Here is a 20322-nt window from a genome sequence, read left to right on the forward strand (position 1 = left end):
AGATCAGAGGACACGCGCGAAAACGGTCGACGGTATCGCGGTATTCGCGCCTGATTCGACGTCGTCGTTGCGCTTTGATACGGAAATCCGCTTACTTGGCACGCCGGAGACCAGTCTGAGAGGTCGTAACACTCGAAAAGCTCTTAACGCTTTCACGTCGAAGCCTTCCTTCATGAGCATCGCCAACACCGTGCTCACCATTCTGCAAACAACAGACACACAGGACAAATCAGATTGGTACGCCGATGTTTTTGCCATTCGCGAATTCTCCACGGTCTTTCCCCCTACTGCATCATTGTTTTCTAACAGATGAGTATCGGGAAATGTTGTCTCTCGTACAAAAATATTCAGAATAAATAATGTATCAACAATAATGTATCATTGAAGCGATACCAATTCAGTGAAAAAACTGTTTTGTTTTCAAATCGAATCCAATCAAATTGTGTAACATACATATTCGTGATATTTTTCTGGTTGAAATAATACAGACAAGATGCAGTCCGTGTAGTATGTACTCGTTTAATCGACGATATAGTAGAACCTCGATTATCGAAACTAATCACAGGAATTATTGAATTATTGCATAATGAAACAGTTATTTACCTACAGTGCTAGATTAAAACTTTATTGCTTTGAATTGAAGCATTGAAAAATGTGGAACATCACTTCGGATAGTAGAGGCTCCACTAAATCGTAGATTACACTGGTAAGAACAGTCCAAATGGTATCGTGCTTGGTCTCCTTTTGACCGGGAAAGTGTCACGAATGTGCCAGTAGAAGTGTCACCCAAAAATAATTGAAGACATAGAAGTTACGTTAAAAAAAAGTATGTCCCCCTTTTCGATAAACGAACTTCTCGGCCCCTTGGAGGATAAACCCAACGTTCCCAGAGATGAATTTTCCACAAATATCGTGCACGTCTGTTCCACATATATTTGGAGACTGCTATGGTTGCTCCGATTGTTTAAAAATTGTAGAGAACTCCACAGGAAGACGGTTTATTTTGAAAAAAGATTGCGAAGAAGCGACGTTGGCCGTTGCCGTCGCCGGTATTTCTCGTCGGAAGCTGGCAAACGTAGGAAGGCCTCGAGGAAACGACGAAAACCCTTTTGTTCCGCGAACTAAGCAGAACTTATTGAATAAAAGTGGAGCGAGTGGGAAAGGAAACGAAGAGAGAGAGAGAGAGAGAGAGAGAGAGACGTCGCGTGCCGATCCAGTGTCATCGCGAGTGCGTTGTCGACCGCGATATTGGACCAACGGGAACGTTTCCCGAGGTACAGGCGCCGATAAAACGGCACGCGATGAAATTCGAGGAGAGTAAGAGGATCACGGTCGCGAAAATCCGTGCCGCGAGCACTAAACCAGCCCGACGATTCCCATAATCGTCGATTTACGACGGCCACGCTTTGCCCTCACTGGCTGATAAACTAGCGCGAAGTGCGTGCCGCATATTCTGACCGGTCACGCGCTTCTTCTCGTAATATCGGAAACACCGAGCCGAGTTACAGCACAGGGATCTTCGTTATCATCGTGGAACCACTATTTTATAACTTGCAATTGAAAATATTAAAATACCTGGCACAGAGAGGCGATCAGATAATAAATTAAAGGGAGTTCTCGTGTAAGGTCCTCGTACAACAGTATATGAAAGCGATTTTTATGAATTCTTTGTGAGAAAACTATTGATAATATCGGAACAAACTCTTTTAGAATGTGGAGATACATCTTCGGACCACAAGAACAGATTTTCTAAGTTACATTTGTTCGTTTATTTATTGAACAGTGCGCTATTATGTCGACCCTCTGAGCACTGCAATAAATTGATCAGAGCAATGTTTATGAATAGATCTTATGAGCACGTCTTCGTCCAAATTAAAATCGGCCGTCTAATTGTATATAAGGAGTGAGATGAAAATTGTTGGTACAATCCCTGCAGGATTTTTTCTCGTTTCCAGATTCCATTATCTGTGCACCTGACACGCGCGGTACGCATTCGTACGATTAAAGCGGAATATAAACGAAACCGGTATAGAATGCGATTGTACTCACCCTATTACTACTATCGAGAAATCTAGAATGTTCCATCCGTTCCGGAGATAAGCCCCTGGATGAGCCACGAAGCCGTAGGCGATGATCTTCATTACGCACTCGACCGTAAAAATCACAAGAAATATATACTCTATTTTTTCCTGAAACACAGCAATTGAAAAAACACGATTAGACAAAATCAATTATTCCTGTTCGATAGAAAAGAATTTAGTATATTTCTTTAATCGCATTTAATCCCAGCTAAATTCCAGTGTGTTAACGCAACGTTAATTATTTAACAAGTCGAGCAATCACACGCGAGCCATTTACTTTCGAAAATTCATTGGCAGCTTCGAGGGAAGGCTGACGGACGATCGCAGCAGCCACGGTGAATATTGAGAGCCTCCATCTGTTCTCTAATGGAATTGATCGATACGACACTCCAACCACCACCGCAAGGAACAGTGTCGGGACAAGCTCAAACTTTCCTGAACACGAAAGAGTCGAGTCTTCGCGGAGAATGGAACCGGACAAGGATCGAATACCAAGAGAGAAGAATAGAAAACGCTGAAAAACACGGGAAGTGGATGTATCAGGGGCAGGATGTTCGTTTTGCCAGTTGGACTGGTTAACGGGAACTTCGTGAGTTTGTTCTTGTCGCTGTTTTACATTCGGAAGGTACGATTTTTAGAACTGGACGGAGAGACGCGACAAAAAGTGTTTCTGAGTATTTTCCAGACGAACTAGTGACGGGATCTTCATTTTACCATCCAGACTCGTTAAAGCGAATCTTCTGCTACCTTCAGTATTAATTCCATCGAATTCCATCCAAGTAGTTTGCTTATCGCACATTGTTACATCTACTACGTTCCTTTTGACCGTCACGATTTTTTGAACACTATAGAGATACAATTGTATTCCTGAATTTTCGACGTGTCAGTAGCATTGTGTTCAGAAATACGAGTGTACATTGACACTGAAGTACCTCATTTTAGAAAATTGGTAGCACACGCCCTTCTGCTCCCCGAAAGGTCAAATTCAAATTTTCAGCGTTCGAGCACGGAAGTAGACAAAAATAGGACGGAAATTATGCAACGATCAGATAAGGCAGACGCGGGTGGTATCCTTGAAGAGGTTACCCGAGGAAGTTCACAACAACATCGCGTGCGAGACAGACCGTCTACGATCGCCGGCGAGTGAATGTAGACGGTTTCGATCAGCCATCGATAAGCCGCGCGCGGAGGCGTACAGAGCCGCGCTAGTAGTATAAACGTTCCGCGAATCTGGCCAGTGGGTGTGGACTTAGTTTGATCGGCCATTGATCATGCCCCACTCCACCGATTTTCGACGTTTCGGAAGAGCAAATATTTCCAGACGCGGCAAACTTTCCGCGCAACGTTGCCAAACAGAGAGAAAAAAAACACGCCGAAAAGAAAACGAAGATAGCCGCGCCATCCCGGATGCTTTTTTGGACGTATTTCAAGATAATACGGGGAATAGGAGCGATAGGCCGGTAATATAATGCTAGTCGGAGCCAATCGGTCACCACAGCCAATGATCGATCGATTTCGGATATTAAAAGTAATGGACGCTCCGAGAGCATCCTTTTCCGACGTCCTTGCTCATCCTCGGCCTCCAACTTTTCCGAACACCTTCTGTTCTTCACTATTCTCCAGTCCTCGAGTCGCATTTGGTCCGTACATGACGACACTCTCAGTTTTATCGCGAGAGTTGCAAGATTACCCTAGTAGCATTTATGGTTAGCATTCAGATCGTGGATGGACGTGTTTGACCACGACCTGCCTATTCTACTTCTCGCACATACTAATGCACAAGGAAACCTGACACACAAATTTTCAAAGCCGATTTACTCGAACAAAAAGTCTTGTTTGAACAAACTTTATGTACAAGGTAGACCATCTAATTTTGATCAGTCCATTAATAATGAAATAATTCAGATGTCCACCCGGTATACTTTCGCGTTCCGTTAACACTAGACTGCGGATCTTTATGAAAAATCAAAAATGTTTGCATTGATTGCAAGACAGAGGAGCGAAATAAAAATTTCTTTCTCCTTTTAATTATCTGATTAAGTTGAAACCAATAGACTAGTGTCTTTAAATCCTTTTAATATGTTCACTGCTTTAAATTGTGCTTACTCATTTTTGTGATAAATGCATCAAATCCGCAGTCTAATTATCACTCTGTATAAGTCATGTCTTATGTACTACTTCTCACACATACTAATCACGCACGAGAGAACCTGACAAATTTTCATAGCCGATTTTCTCGAACAGAAAGTCTTGACAAACTGTATTGTACAAGGTGGACCATCTAATTTTGACCAGTCCATTAATAATTGAGGTGGTCACATCCAATTGCCCACCCTGTATACTTTCGCGTTTCGTTATCACTCGGTATAAATCATCCCTTAACTATGTATAATAGATCACCAGATCACAAAAAGCTCACGGAATTCGGCAGTAGAGAATAAAATACCAACGGAACGGAAAAAGGAGTCGTCCAACAATATCACTAGCGCTGGAAGCCAAGTTCGTTCGAAGAAAGAGAATGCTCTCACGTCGTGCATATAGTAGACCTCAAGTAGGGTTATCATTCGATCACGAGATTCTTCGAGTTGCTAGGATCCGACGGGGCCGCCCGCACAATTAATGAAAACGCAAAAGAGGTTGAATTACAGAAACGAGGTCAAAGAGACGAGGCGACGTCGTCGGAACGCGAGGACGTCGACTACGACGACGGGGCGTTTACGGGGACATTTTTACGGTGTTTGTGACCTGGATCGGGACTCGTTCTTGGTGTCCGAACGAGCATTAGATATCGTGCATGTACGGAACACACGCCTTTTGCCGAAGTTTCCGGTCTGGCGCGATGCATAGACTCGTTTGCTCTATCGGCCGGGAGAAAAAAAAACCGTCCTCTAATAAAAGGCTCTGCGCGATCCGCCTCGAAGAACGGATCCTACCTCGGCGAGCCTTTTACCCATTTTCCGGGACACGGGCTCGCTACTTTCGATTCTATCCGAGCACGAACACACGACTCCTTTCACCCTCGAAACACTTTCCTTCGTGTCCCCACTCGGCGCCTGTCCTCCTTCGGGATAGGTCTTCTTCGACCGTTCCTCGCACAGAGGAAGAGAGAGAGAGAGAGAGAGAGAGCAAACGACCGCTTCGACCTCGGCTACGATCGTTCCCCAACGAGATTCACGCCACGTGGAAATCAACCCGGCTATTTGCGGACGAGCTGGGACATTTTACGAGCCGAACGATCGTAATCTTTCACCGTCAACGACCATGCGACGTGTCGTTGCGTACCCCGGGACCCGATCCTACGACTTTCGGTGAATCGAAGCCGAATGTCACGATCACCGAACAGCCCTGGATAGAACGTGGTTTATGGCGGAAACGCTGCGGTGATCGTGGCAGTGCAATTTCCATGGCAATCCTGCAACGTCTGATTAGGAGGTACGGGTGCACGCGGTGTATTTGTTCAGTAATGAATTTAGGTATTGCGGTGGTGGGATCTTCGGTTTAACGATTAGTATAGTTAGTGTGAATCTTCCACAACATCCTATATCAATTATATCCATTTTTCTGAAGTTGTGTGGTTGTAACACATTCTTAAACTTAGTGCGTTTCACATGAGCATCACTGAAACCGAAAGCTGGGGACTGGTTTTGTGTTCTTGAATTTTTTTCAGACGTACCAGTGGCATAACTAGTGCGAACCCTCTACTATATTCTATATTAATTGTATCGATCTCTGTAAAGTCGTTTGTGACACATTTTTATATCTATGTAGTACGTTTTCTGCAATCGTCACGACCTTTCAAGTGAAATGATATGCAGTGGCCAAACTGTGTTCCTGAAGTTTGTTTCAGTTGCGGTATCGCTATTTTACCAATTGGTGTGGTTAGTGTGAATCCTCTACTACATCTTGTGTTAATTACAGTGTTCCATATGAAGTCGTTTGTGTGTGGCACATTTTTAGATCGAACGTACAACTTTTATTGGACAAGATTTTAAAGGATCATTCTCACTTCTCCTAATAGTAGTATGGCCATCTAATTCTCCATGTCTAGACACAAGAGGTGTATAACCAACCGGTAATAATGTCTACAACCACTCTTCAAAACGAGCTTGCATTTCCAGCAACTCGAGCGCTATACTGCAGATTGTACTACCAGCGGCATTCCTGGAGCCCATCATTGCCGCTAATGCCGAGGCCCCGGTGCAAGACGGTGTCAGCAAGGTTGAACAATTATCGAAGTTTCAGCTCGAATAAACATGCCATCGACTCCGTCAGTCAGACACACGGTTTGTTTATCGATAGCCCGGGGACGGTTCGATGAACGGAATCTTCCTTCGCAACATGCGCCCGTCTATTCTTGGCTCGATCGAAAATTTTCGGTCGAAGTTCACAGCGTGTGCCGACCCTTGGAAGCCAAGACAGCAAAAACAGAAAAGCACGAGACTTCCACTATCATTTGTCCAGATGGAATCTAACCGAGTCTTGTCCTAGGAGTTTAGGCTCGCGTACAATGTATTTCCATCTAGCGTTCTAGTTTCGTTGGCGGGAAGATCTCACGCTCGGATCCCTTCCTGGATTCTCATGTGGAGGGATTCTACGTCGTTCGTAGTGGAATTATGCGCTACCGGAATCCCCTAAATTTCATTCGAGGTCGGGGGATTGGTCGCAATAGGTCCTTTCGCGACTCATAAAGCCAGCCCCTTCGAGTCTTTGCAGGTCGGAGATATCTTTATGTCTCTGTTTATCAATCAACTGTTGTACGAGCTGCGATAACGTCAGCTGAATCGTGCAGGGCGTGGATAGACAACTAACTGCTGGCAGAACCCACTAATTGGCGGTGGGCTTGTGCGGTTCTTGTCGGAGAATTTCACACCCCCCGCGCGCGACGTTTTAGAACGATGTTTAATTGAGCGAATAACAGAATTTCCAACTTTCTCTTTCCCAGTCGACGAGAGTGCAATACTCTCCTGTGCGAAACTATTCACCCTTGAGAGGATTTCAGAATGATATTCGATAATGCAGCAGCTCAATGAGCATTAGAGCAAAAAGAAATCAATTCAGAAACGATTATGGCAGGTAGAGCATATACTACCCTGTTCAACAAGTTCCAGGACAAGTCTAATAATACACGTTTCTATTTTGTCACCTACAAAATAATCCCCATTGCTAACAATACATTTTTGCCAACATTTTTTCCACTCTTCAAAACATCCCAAAAATTCAATTTCTGTGATGGCATTTAATTCTTTCCGGGAATTTTGTTTTATCTCCTAAATCGATTGTAATCGCGAAAAAAAGAAAAAAGTCGCAGTGCGCTTGATCGGGCGAATACGGTGCCTGAGGAATGAGATTCATTGAGTTTCTCACACACAATTTAATGCAGATACGTTGCTCACTGAATTTCAACATTATGAAAATCGCAGCTCGTTCGAACCACAATTGACAAAATCAACTGCTGTTTATAAAATATTCGACTGATCTGAAGTTGGCAACGCAAATATGTTCTAAACAGGTGTAGTAACTACTTAGAATAAAAATAAGAGATATAGAATTGCACGGTTTCTTGTAAACGCGACTGTCCTGGAACTTTTTGAATAGAGTAGTATACTGGTATAGTATAGCTAAATCGACTCAAATCTTTATCCCTAAATTTTCTTTTACATATCTTTGAACAGGTAAAATTGAAATTCAGCGTTTTCAACTCCCCGTTAAGACACTCATTTTGAGGGTAAGCAATTGTTAACATACAATTGCAAAAGCCGTGGCAGTTCGAATAGTACACTTAAGGATGAAACCGTTTTATTTGCTCGCCGATGAAATCTTCGAAATTCAATTCGTAGAAGAGTACACGAGCTGCTTCCAGTCTACGTGCCCCCAGCGTTAAAGCGACACCATTAGGAATTGAATTTCAGTTTCAGACTCCCGAATGACCCGAATAGACTCCGAAGTCTTTGCAACTTCAATTTTCGCGAAGAGAAAGCAGAAGAATATTTTCAGCGCTCGTTGTGTCTTGTCTGCAGAACTGCTACGTGAGATTGATACAATGGAACGGCGTTCCTTAAACTTTTCGTCCGACCGGAAACTTCATTGAAGAGAGACAGGTAGATATGGACAATAAATAAAATATTTACATTCTTCTTTTAAATCAAAGTTCACTAATTCACTTAATTAGATTTTCACAGCCGTATTTGACAGTGTTCGGAAAATATTAGAATAGAAGATTTGGTACTTACCAAATACTGGTTGGTCAGATTAGAATCGCCGTACGGGTACGGAGTGTAGACTGCCAAGGCGACGCAATTCGCGAATATCGTCACGAGAATAAGCCACTCGAAAGGTCTGGAAAGTTGCATCGATGAGAATTTCTTTGGTTAAGGAAAATGGAAATAACAGCGGGAATGGTTTCAGGCTGGCCTCGTTTCGGCCTAGCGAACTTCTCTTCAACTTTTCCTCCGATCTCTTCGTTGAGAACCGATGCGCTCGGTTCCCAGGATACTTAAGACCTCTTAAATGCAAACTCGTCGAGGAAACCATAAAAACTTTCCTCGCAGAAATAAATAAAGAGAAGGAAACTTCAATGTCACATTGCTCGAAAAGAAGGGACGTCGCGATCAATCAAAAAAGAAAGACGATCCGATCGGTACCGTGGGTTGTAGCCAATAATTTCCATACACGTGTACAGTGAGTTATTTGTTAACACAGTTTTCACAAAAAATTAATCTTAGGAATTGTTATATGAACCCTTGAATGTATCTTTGAGTTGCGTTTTTGTTCTAACGTTCAACTGTTCTTTTGCAATGCGTCTATGTATTTTTCTTTTCACGATTTGAATGATATTTTTACTCGTTTAATTAAAGGTAGACTTCGTGACTCACGGGCCACCTGAACCACTTCCACTACGTTAAGGAACTGGCACAGTATACATAGAGACGAGCGGGACTGTTTCCCTCTCCTTCTTTCTTGGTATGAGTTAAAGAAGGTCCAAAATTCTAAGTGGGGGTGCGTGGACGTTAAATGGTGGAGAAATCGATTGAGTGAGAGTGAAGAAGAAGTGGGAAGGATTTTGGGCTGCCTTAGGTTAAATTGTTGGCTATTCGCCAAGAACAGGAGTGGAGAAGGCCCGATCTCATGGAGGTTGAGAGAAATGCGGACAGCGGGTCCTCAACCCCCAGTTATATCGGGGAAGTTCAATAGAGGTTAAGGTTTTTAGTGGGTATGGGTACGCCGACCATCTGCGACCTGAGTCCCACGCTACCCCCTTCTGGGGTGTGCGTAAGGCATTTTCCTCCTCACTCTTAAACGAAAAAGAAGTTAAATTGTTGGTTGGTTCGGTGGTGGGTGAAATAGAAGGGATGTAAAAGCGGATGTAGAAGAACTGGAAGAGATGTAGAAGAGGGGATGTAGAAGAACTTGGGGGGATGTAGAAGGGTATCGAAAAAATAGCTTCGAAAAAGGATACTTCCATTCGACGACGTCGATGCACATCTTGCGCACGGGATTCTTGAGGGGTAGACAGAACAAAGCCCTAACGGGCCTGTCCGGTGGTGGTTTGCCGCCCCTTCGAGCCGGTCTCTTAGGGGCGGACTTCGCGGCACCTTGGCTGGTCCCGGTATTTTGTCCCGTCTGCGACTGCGCGGTCGCTGGCTGTCCGTCCTGGGCAGTTTGGGAGTTCCGGTGCTGCCCGAGGATGGGGGGGGTCGCGGCGGTCGGCTGGCCCCCCGACAGCCCAGGGGGGCCCAACAATGAGCCCCCATCCCCCCCCGCGCTCATCGGTCGCTGCTCCTCGCCGCGATCAGTCCCGTGCTTACCGCTCCGACCTCACCTCTTCTTCTTCTCCTCCCCCTTCTCCTCCGCTTTCGCTTACCTACACCGACACCAACGCCGCCCCCTCCGCCCCCACCACCTTCTATTCCTCCTCCTGCAAAGCCTCCGCCTTGTCTGATCGGTGTCCCGCCCCCGCCGGCGACTCCTCTTCCGGTTTTGCACGCGTAACCACGCTCCTCTGGACCCTGCTGCCTGGCCTGCACGCAGACGCCCGTGCTGACGCCTGACGACGACGACAACGACGCCGTTAGACGCGCTCTCTCAGAGACGCCCCACCACCCGCTGCAGCTCGCCGGCATGCTACGGCACTGGGCTCTTTCGAACCTCCCTCCGTGACCTAAACATTACACGCAACATCGTTATTATCCACGTTGTCATCGAGACTCCGCGCGCGGAGAGAGAGAGAGAGAGAGGGGGAGAGAGGCTTTTGTCTCTCCGTTCTACGCTCCACGCTCCGCTTCGCTTCGAAGCCAATATGGACACCCGCCACAACGCGACGCCGGTCGATATTAGTCTCGTTATCCTGACGATAGACCGCTTTTCCGACTGTTCTCCGTCGTCGCCGAGAAAATGTGCCGCGGAGGAAAACTGTACTTCAAGTTACGCGGATCATTGCGACTCTTATTGTTATCGAAATTAGGCGGTTAAACGAGTCGGAATGGTCTCTTCAGACTGTCTCAGCACACTATTTCAGGCTGTGAAACTGTGCACCGAGAATTCTTCAGAAAATTTGCTAAAACGTTTGCCTTGTTTGTCGCTGTATAAAGAAATTCCTTACAGTAAAGTTGTACTGGTTTAAGGGCTGCATCTAGTGGTAGGAAAGTGTTTTTCTCAAGGTCATCATTGTAGATCACGGGTATAATTTGATTCGAACCCCCTGTATTTTTGTTTAGACGTGCTTATAGATCATGAATCTAATGAGTATAATGACTATACTAGTCTGATCATATCATCTTGAGATATCTGTGTCTGAAAGATAGGGTACTTGGTACTTTCAGACTTTTACTCTTTGGATCCGTTTTTGAATGCTCTATAAGGACATCTGAAAAAATGTAGGATACCATTCAAAAATATATTGGTGACCTTGAATTTGTCTAAACAGATGACCTTAAGAGAATCCTTTTCACAGATATACCTGCCCAGTGACATTATTCAACAGTAAATGGAACGGGAGTTTAGATGACCACATTAACTGAAACGCTCTGTACAGTTTGAGGCAAAAGAATAAAGAAAATGTGCAAATACTTAGGGACATTTACATTACCAACAATTTCCTTTTGCATTTCTCACATGCGGAAGCTCTTTTAAAATATTGAGGAAACGACTTGTTGAGAGATGAGTACACAATCGTAACAGGATTAACCTTCCAATAGGAAATGACGAACTAACTCATTGAAGAACCTCTCACGTTCCTCTTAACTGCACGAGTTTCATCATATCATAATATCCATTGTAATACGATACGATTGTATTTACATCGATTGCAGCAGATTCTTTGCTACGTCGATTTCATTTATCGTGCGACACATCTTTACAAGTGCGTTCATAATTCCAAAGCCATCTTATTAAAAGGTTAGAGCAATAACGATGTGGGTGGGTGTAAAAGACATTTCTTCCAAGAAACCCATGACGTAATCGACAGCAATCAATTGGGTACTGCATTGAGAACGAAGTAAGTGGTTTCTCGGAAGCTGCACGATTTTTTCCGAGATCTCAAGGTGACCTTCAGCTTTTTCAAAGTCAGTACAACTTTGTTTTAATACCACGTGGTTACCGATGGAAGGACGAATTTAGTGACCTATATTATGATGACCTTGAGTTGACCGTGAATATATCTCTGAAAATGTTCAAGGTCATACTGATGCTTAGAAAAAATGTGATACAAAAAAATCAAATTGTACTCGTTCAATGCGTCCCTTAAAATGCTACATAATTTATTTAAAAGTTTTTCGATACAACCAATGCTACCGAGTTATTTTACAAAACAGTTCTTACTGGCTCACCCTGTAAATATTAGGGCAACTGTACCGATTACTGCGGTATCATGCTTCGATCGTACTTTATTTTAATATTATGGAATGATAATATGTGGAAGCATTTTCTATTTTTTTTTTTTTTCATTACTTTTCGATTTAATTTTTACCATGTCTTCTTGTTGGTTATTTGGGAAGCAAGGTAATTTTATAATAAAGAAAACAGGCAGATATCTTTTTAAACGATATTTATGTAGATGCTCTCTCTTCAGAAGTTAGGTTTAGACTGATGATGGTCCGGAGCTTGCCGGTACATTTTATACTAAAACGCGAGTCATTGTCGTCATGCGGATTCAAAGGGCCGCCGCTCTATCTCTGTTTGTAAACCTAAGATATCGCAGAGATTAATGTAATAGGACCGGCAGAGATGGTCCCTGGAATGTTTAAAACAATGGTTCTCAGAACAGTATTCATTTCTGTATCATGACGTCACATATCGACACCGGAAGATATGGTTCCCCGAATGTATATGTATACAATAGTTCTAGGAACAGATAAACGACGTCATATATCAATACTTCTCAAGTTGTCTATAGTACTCTTTATCTATAATCGTATCCTAGCGTATCGAATAGGTATCTATCCTCAAACGCATTAGGCTGAAGTGAACCTTATTCCTCATCATGGTTGCAATTCACACTGCAGGGTTAAGAACATTCCTAGTGATTCTTGTGCCGCAGTAATGTGAGCTCCTCCTTCACTTTAATCTACGTAATGCTGAGGGATTAATTTTTCTATTAAAAAGGCAAGAGGAGTTTCTTTTTATACCTTTATTGTATCGAAGTAGGTATCTAAATATAATAATAATAAAAGTTTCCCCTATGCAATTTAAAGCGATATAAATAATGTACAATCATGTGAATAACAGTCCTTTGGTGATCGAGATAGAAGAAAATGATCTTATTTTTAACGTTTATAGAGAATGTTTTTCCAAATCAGATCAGATTATAAAAATATAAGAATGATTGACAATTTGATTTGCCTCGCCAACGAGAATACAATGTCATTGAATTGTACAGATTTATTCATAGCATAATATTTATTTTCACGTATTTTCATCTCGTTGGAAAAAAATACTACAGTAAAATTTACCGTAGCAAGTATGTAATAGTTCTTTTCAGGGTCATTCAGACGAAAAATGAACTAAACTAGCTAACATGGACTGTTTGTTGCAGCGAGCATCTTTCGGGGCAAGAACCGCGACAACAAAGAGAAGTGAAAGATCGTCGACAAAAGTACACGACCCTCGGCCCTCTTGGTCCAGCGGTGTTCGAACGAGGGCCATCGAAAGAAGGCGGTCGATCGACGCTTCCCGTGAATATTCTAAAGGTTCGCGAGACCAGCAATCTGGCACCGGTGACGCCTTCGACGATCGAGAGTTCGCGCTGAAAGCGATAAATATTTATAGCCGCGGGTCGAGAAGTAGTTCCCCGTTTCTTGCCTCGTTAACATTTAAGGCTGTACTCGAGCCGCGAAGAACTACGTCATCCACCCCCGCGAATCGGAAGTTTCGGAAAAGCCGGTCGACACTTAAAAGCCTTTCGTTATTTACCTTCATACTGGAACACCCATTCAGCTTCGAGATATACCGAAACGTGGACCAAGATCCGAGCCTCGGATTTCCGGGTGAAATCGTAACGAGGCTGGCCAGATTGCTGGGAAGACCTGAACCCGTGATCAAAGGATGCTTAATTAGTCATGTGTCGAAACCGGAATCGTCACTGGACCAATTGAGAATCACCTTGTGTCTCGGGACACAATCGAATTTCTTCATGCTAATCAATTTCTTCCTCTGCTACTTCAGTGTCTATGTGTTAACACTTTGCACTCGAAGCTAATTCAACACTGAACCTACCACGAGGGTTCAAATGACCCATTTTAGATTGTTTATTTGGCAATTATTGAAATTGTAAAGGCGTTTTCATGGGAATTTATTGAATACATTTTTTGATTCAAGTATATCAAAAATCGTACAAAATATAAATAAATTTAATCTTGTTAGTTTTATAATACTATACACATCAGTCACTTTTGATGGTCGGTAGGTTTAGTGTTAACTAAAAACCAAACATTTCCTCCGGTCTAGAATATTTCCATTCTACGTGATTGTCTTTATTTTACATACATATATGAAGTTGATCCAATTTATTCATGCAATACTGAAATGTTTAATAATTCATAAAATACAAACACATTAGGCGACGTAAAAAATATTTTGAATAATAATATAGGAATTTTTAGTGACGCCACAGAATCTGCATTTGGAGTTAGAACCGAGTCAGCCAGAATTTTATGGAATTTTCGTTAGAAATGTAATAAATACGATTGTTACTGTCTGTGCGTGGTAGGCTGTTTCCACTTCTCCTGACACTGGCAAGTTTTGGTCAGTTCGTGAAAACATCGGCAAGTTCGAGGGAAACCGTAGTGAGACAAGCAGCCAGAGTTTCGGCAAGTCCGGGAGTCTGGGATTTATAGCAAACTTGCGCTATATTTAGTGAGCCCAAATACTAGAAAGTTCTACCTGCGAGCAGAGACGAGCGCGTGGTCGTTTCATCGTGCGAATTCGCCTGGAACCGGAAATCGGTGATGTATATTGCTTATGCAGGCTCTAAGTCTACATTAACTATTTCATTCGATAGAAAAACAATGTCAGCTTACGAGTGTCCATCATTGCGTGCCACCCTTTGTTTCTTTGATATTGCAAGTCAGAGATAGAAGAGTAGAAGCTATATATACAATATAGCTTAATGACATAGAAACAATCTAGAAAACATGAATAATTTTGCGTATTTTAAAAGACCTTATGTATTCGGTACTTGGAAAGCTCTAGAGAGCAATAATCTAGAAGAGCTAATTGTCACATAGGTATTCAGTGTGACAGAGTTGGGCAAACGCTAGTCAGACTTATGATTATATTGACTAATAACTTCATAAGCTCTACAAAAGTGACTAATAATTAATGACTAAGTAAATACTTGAGCGTGACTATGATAAGTAATGACTACATAAGTATTTGAGCGTAAAATTTTTATTAAAGATGAATATTGAATACTGACTATAATGGCATAATTAAAGACTAAATACGCAATCAGAATTTCACTATGACTAATGGCTAAAAATGGTTATGAGTTAAAATAACACATAATAATAATAAAAAAAATGTCCCATTAGTTTATAAACATATAAAATACAGATTATGACACGTTTGGTCACTGCAAATTCCGATATAGTATAAGTGTACATATTAATGAATGTTAATCGCACAATAGTGACTGATGACTGATCATTTAAATTAACTAATGATTAATCATAACTAATAAGCAATAACTAACGATTACTTAGAGCTGTGACTAACTAGTGCCATGTAGTTATGACTAACTAATAAAAAAGTTTTAACTAGCTTTTGTTAGGTTTTGACTAATAATCAATCAGACTATTAGTCATTTTTGCCCAACTCTGCAGTATGACCGCATCCTAAGTTTAAATGCCTAAAGCATCTTGGTTCCTGAGTTTCGCGGAGAACCGTGAATCCGTGAGGTTCTCCCTTCGCGTTCGGACAGGGCCAGGCCCCCGGGCTGTTCCCTATTTATCCGCGCAAATCTTGCCAAAATCCTGGCGAATCGATGAGCGAAGTGGCGTTTCTTGTAGGAAGCAATTCCTGAAATGGAACTGTCTGTAAAAGAGAGGCCGTCGTCCTCGGCCCAAAGGGAGAGCCAAGCTTGCGAACGGAATCCGGGAAAACCGAAGATACTCTCGCAAGGACTTCGCAAAAGGAATTGCAGAATATCTGCGAACCACTGGCAGGATCGATCGTCTGCGAGGACGGAAATAAAAGGTGGTCCTCTCGATGTGTGCGTGCCATGACAACGAGGCAGATCCAACGAACGATCTGCGATCAACGCGGTTCAATCGAGAGCCGTGGCTTCCTCGTCGAATCAATTACGCGGCCGCGTCACACGCATTTCGCGCGGGCTTGTCGATATAATATCGAAACGGATTTGCCGGCTAATCGGTTTATGGGTAATTGAATTGCCGCCGATCTCCGTGCGGTCATTACTGGCGCAAACAAACGGACGCCAGCGATTGAAACTGCCGTCAAACAATGTTCTCGGAATGATTTTCTTTAAGCGAACTCGCTGGACGATTTTCTTTAAGCGATTTTCCCTGGACAATTTTATTTAAGCAATTTTCGCTGAACGATTTTATTTAAGAAATTTTCTTGAGACGATTTTTTTCGAGCGACTACGAGAAAATGTACCTACAAGACAGAGTAGGGCACAAATTGACTAATAATTAAAAATGACTGATTGATTGTTAGTCATAACAAAATAGTTATTAGTTAACAATTTTTTATTAGTTAGTCATAACTATACACTAGTTAGTCACAGCTCTATGTAATCGTTATTGCTTATTAGTTATGATTAATCATTAGTTAGTTTAAATGATCAGTCATCAATCTTTAATCATCAGCCACTATTGTACGATTCACATACATTAATATGTATACTTAAACTACATCGGAATTTTCAGTGACCAAACGTGTCATAATCTGTATTTTATATGCTTATAAATTAATAGGATATTTTTATTATGTCTTATTTTAACTTATAACGATTTTTAGTGTCATAGAGTGAAATTCTGATTGCGTATTTAGTCTTTAGTTATGCCATTATAATCAGTATTCAATATTCATCCTTAGTAAAAATGTAGTCATTAGATACTCATTAGTCATTACGCTCAAATACTTATGCAGTCATTACTCATTAGTCACGCTCAAGTATTTACTTAGTCATTAATTAATAGTCACTTTTGTAGAGCTTATGAAGTTATTAATCCATAATCATAATTGTTACTAGAGTTTGCCCAACTCTGCTACAAGGAGTGCCTCCAAAAATATTTTTTAAAATTTGATAAATGAAGCAACAAACGGTCCTAAACATAATCAATCATAAAATTGAAAAGGTACGTGCCCATTTGAAAGTATTTCAGAAATTTTTTGCTTGTGGAGATTTACGTGAGGGTCAACTCTTGGAAGGTACCCTCAGGTGTATGGCCATATGGCCATTTGGCCATTTGAATTTCATGCGTGTAGCTCTTTTAGATGATTTTGATAGTTACAAGAATGTACTCATGAATAGAATGGATGCTCCAAAGTTAACTGGCAAGGAAAAAGAAATATTCCAAAAAGAGAAAATGCTGGACTAAACCGTAGATAATGCTTGCGGTCGGATCTAACTAATGAGTATATTGTACAATATACAGGGTGTCTGAGCTGAAGGATGCCACCTAAATATCTTCTCTATTTTTAATGACACAAAAAATATTTATGGCACAATTTACATGGTATCGAAGGAGGAATATCATAGAAGAACAATTTCTTTTGTCCGGTTATTTTTTCATAGTTTTTCAAGGTCATCATAATGTTTAATCGGGAAAACTTTTTTTTTATTCGATCTTATAGCGGCTGAAAAAAAGTATATTTGAATACGCTCAAGTCATTAACAAGGTGGAATAAGAAAAAAGTTTTCCCGATAAAAAATAACGATGATCTTGGAAAAAACAATAAAAAAAAAGATTGTTCTTCTATGATATTCCCCCTTTGATACCATTTAAATTAAGCAAAAATCTTTTTTTGGGCTATTAAAAATTAAAGAAGATATTATTTACGTGGCCTCCTTCAGCTAAGATACCCTGTATAATATATTTAGCAATATATAATATAATAACAGTTTTCTGGTTAAATAATTTTTAAATAAGAATTGAAAAATCGATGTCGACAAATAAATATGTTTAAATTGAAAATTCTCTGACTCTTCTACGTCTGACCATACTTTCACGCTGTCGGTGAGTTAACACAATGCTTCTTTAAGAACGTTTTGCATCAAACACATGATTAAGTAAAGTGGTGTTTTATGGAAAGAGAGATTCGCATTTCAATCGACAATGTATCAGAATGGTGCCGGTACGTGTTTCGACTACAACATTCCAATATGCATACGCTGCGCAATCTTTTCTCGGAGCTGATTGAAAAAACGACAAGTTCTGCCAAGTTTTCGGGGTTCCTGAACCGAGGTGCGCTGCCAGGTGACTCGTTCGCGGCCTATCGGGCATCGATCGCCGATCCAAAACCGTCGGCAAACTTTTCCCGGTGTCGAACGGATAGGTATAAAGAGACACGGTCTCGCTCGTAAGATAGTCACCGACCGGTGCTAACGAGTTAAATTTAGTTCGCCGCGTTCGCTCCCACGGAAGCGTCGGCCGAGCTGGGCTGCTTACCCGCTTACCCGTTTACCTCCTGGCACGTGCACCTCGCTTTTTCTTTCGATGGAATCAAGACCGAGGACCCCAGAATCCCTCTGTTTCTCTCTCTCTCTCTCTCTTCCCTACGACTGCTCGCCCAACCACGGAAACCACATGAAAACCGAGAAAGCGCCCGAGGCAACTCGATTTGTTATTTAATTTTGTCTTGTGGAATGTACCAGAGAGCAGAATGTACTCCACCTATTGTTATTTTATTTTGTCAAGTAGAACATATAATACTAAAGAGTAGAACGTACTGCGCCTACTGTTACTTAATTTTTTCAAGTACATAGAATGTATTTAAGAGCAGAATCTATTACTGTACTGATAAGTTATATCGACGCAGAAGCAACATCGAGCAATTTTCGTCGCCTCTTGTTGCAAGAAGAGGAGCAAGAGGCGACAAAAAGTAGCTTGCTTCAGTGTGCACACAGCTTTACGTTTCATCTACCGATATTTTTCATAAATTTATAAAATCTTCGGTCTAATGACGAGACTGTTTGTCCATAGTCGCCTAACAGCATCAAGCTCGTCGCTAGAGGAACTTTTGGGGCAAGCTAATATTTTTGTCCGAGTTGAAAAGGACGCGGAAAAGATTTTGCGGGCGGAGGAGAAAGGAGAAAGTCGACGTTGGAGATCATGAAAAGTTGGTGATACTCGTTTCGGTTCCATGGGTCGCGACGACAGCGATCCTCGATCCATTATTAGGAGGCTGGCGCCAGGACTACGCGTCCTGCTTGATGGTTTACGAGTACACGGAGGACGATGCTGCTGCAGCTGCAACACGCGCTCGAGAGAACCGTCGCGCGTCGTCGTCGTCGTCGTCATCATCTGATATCTCTCTCCCTCCCTCCTCCCTCTCTCTCGGCCAACGAAAAACAAAAGCGCGAGGTTCGGGTGTGTTCGCTCGATATTCAGGCTAATGATATTCGGTTTCGTTGGGACTAGACACGCGAGACGCTACAAGCTATGGGACAAAGAGATCGGCTCTGATTTCCCTCGGAAACATCACCCCCTCCCACCTCACCACCGCCATCTTCCCCTCTGTCCTTCCATTAATGACACCAGTCTCGTCTCTTCCCGATCGACGGGTAATATTATTCAGTGGCGGACCAAGGCAAGTGGGGGCCCTAAGCGGTCAAAATTTCGCCCCCCCCCCAATAAAAAGTTTTAAGAAAACCCACAAAGTTATAAACAAAAAAGAAAAGTAATCAGAAATTCCATACCATAAGACATTAAATAAATTTATTAAAATTTATTTATTTATTATTTTGGCAGAGTATCAATTCGGCTTAAAATTTTTTCTGCTCCATATACAGAATAGCCATATTATTTAATTAGCCTTTCTTCTCCCATAGTGCTCCTTAAATAATTTTTTACACGCTTTAAAACAGAAAACGATCTTTCTCCTGACGCATGGATAACGGAATTGTTAAAAAAAATTTCAATAATAATTCAACATTCGGAAATGTGCAAGACATTTCTTTGGCTGCTCGGTAGATGTCTGGTGTGGTTTTTATGCTGTCCTCGTTTTCTTTCAGAAACATTAAAAAATGGTCACATTCATCTTCAATAGTATAAACATCAATATCATTTTTGTAAATATCCTTAAACTTATTCATCGCGATCTTTTTTTCTTCTTTTGATAAATTCAAATCAAAAAATATTCGAAAAGGCTCTACAACAACTTCATACGCTTGAATTCTTCGAGATAGTTCTACCTTGATGTTATCACATACAACATAAAATCAATTGACCATAATCTTTGATTAAATTGAATCTTAAATTGAATCTTGACAAAATCTTTGTTACATGTCATTTGGTAAATAAATTCTTCTAATTGCTCAAAAAAAGTCAGGTCGTTTGGTCCGATCATAAAAAGGTTATTCTGTTTTAAAGTGTGTTCAAATACTTTTGTGGTTCACTGTGTATTATAGTAAAAATCGCACAAAATATAAATAAATTTAATCTTGTTATTTTTATAATACTATACACACATCAGTCACTTTTGATGGTCGGTAGGCTTAGTGTTAAATGCAATTGTGGAGCTTTATACAATATTTCTTCTGCATCAATTGACAGACGTT

At 41.6% G+C, this 20322-nt stretch overlaps 1 protein-coding gene across 5 annotated transcripts in view; it reads right to left on the minus strand.

The window, feature by feature from the left end:
* Positions 1–9983, minus strand: part of Ca-alpha1d (Ca[2+]-channel protein alpha[[1]] subunit D) — a 60917-nt gene extending 50934 nt beyond the window's left edge. For 2 of the 5 annotated variants that reach the window (XM_076447491.1, XM_076447489.1), the window contains exons 1-4: positions 9538–9983; positions 8312–8417; positions 2050–2189; positions 96–202 (exon numbers count right to left, since the gene is read on the minus strand). In XM_076447491.1, the coding sequence (XP_076303606.1) occupies positions 96–202; positions 2050–2189; positions 8312–8417; positions 9538–9848 (664 nt within the window). In that variant the 5' untranslated portion in view covers positions 9849–9983. The remainder of the gene's footprint in view (positions 1–95; positions 203–2049; positions 2190–8311; positions 8418–9537) is intronic. The other 3 variants (XM_076447493.1, XM_076447490.1, XM_076447492.1) reach the window with 2 other exon arrangements.
* Positions 9984–20322: the final 10339 nt, after the last annotated feature.

This window comes from Lasioglossum baleicum, chromosome 3 (assembly GCF_051020765.1).
Source record: "Lasioglossum baleicum chromosome 3, iyLasBale1, whole genome shotgun sequence".
In the NCBI taxonomy this organism is placed as follows: Eukaryota; Metazoa; Arthropoda; class Insecta; order Hymenoptera; family Halictidae; genus Lasioglossum; species Lasioglossum baleicum.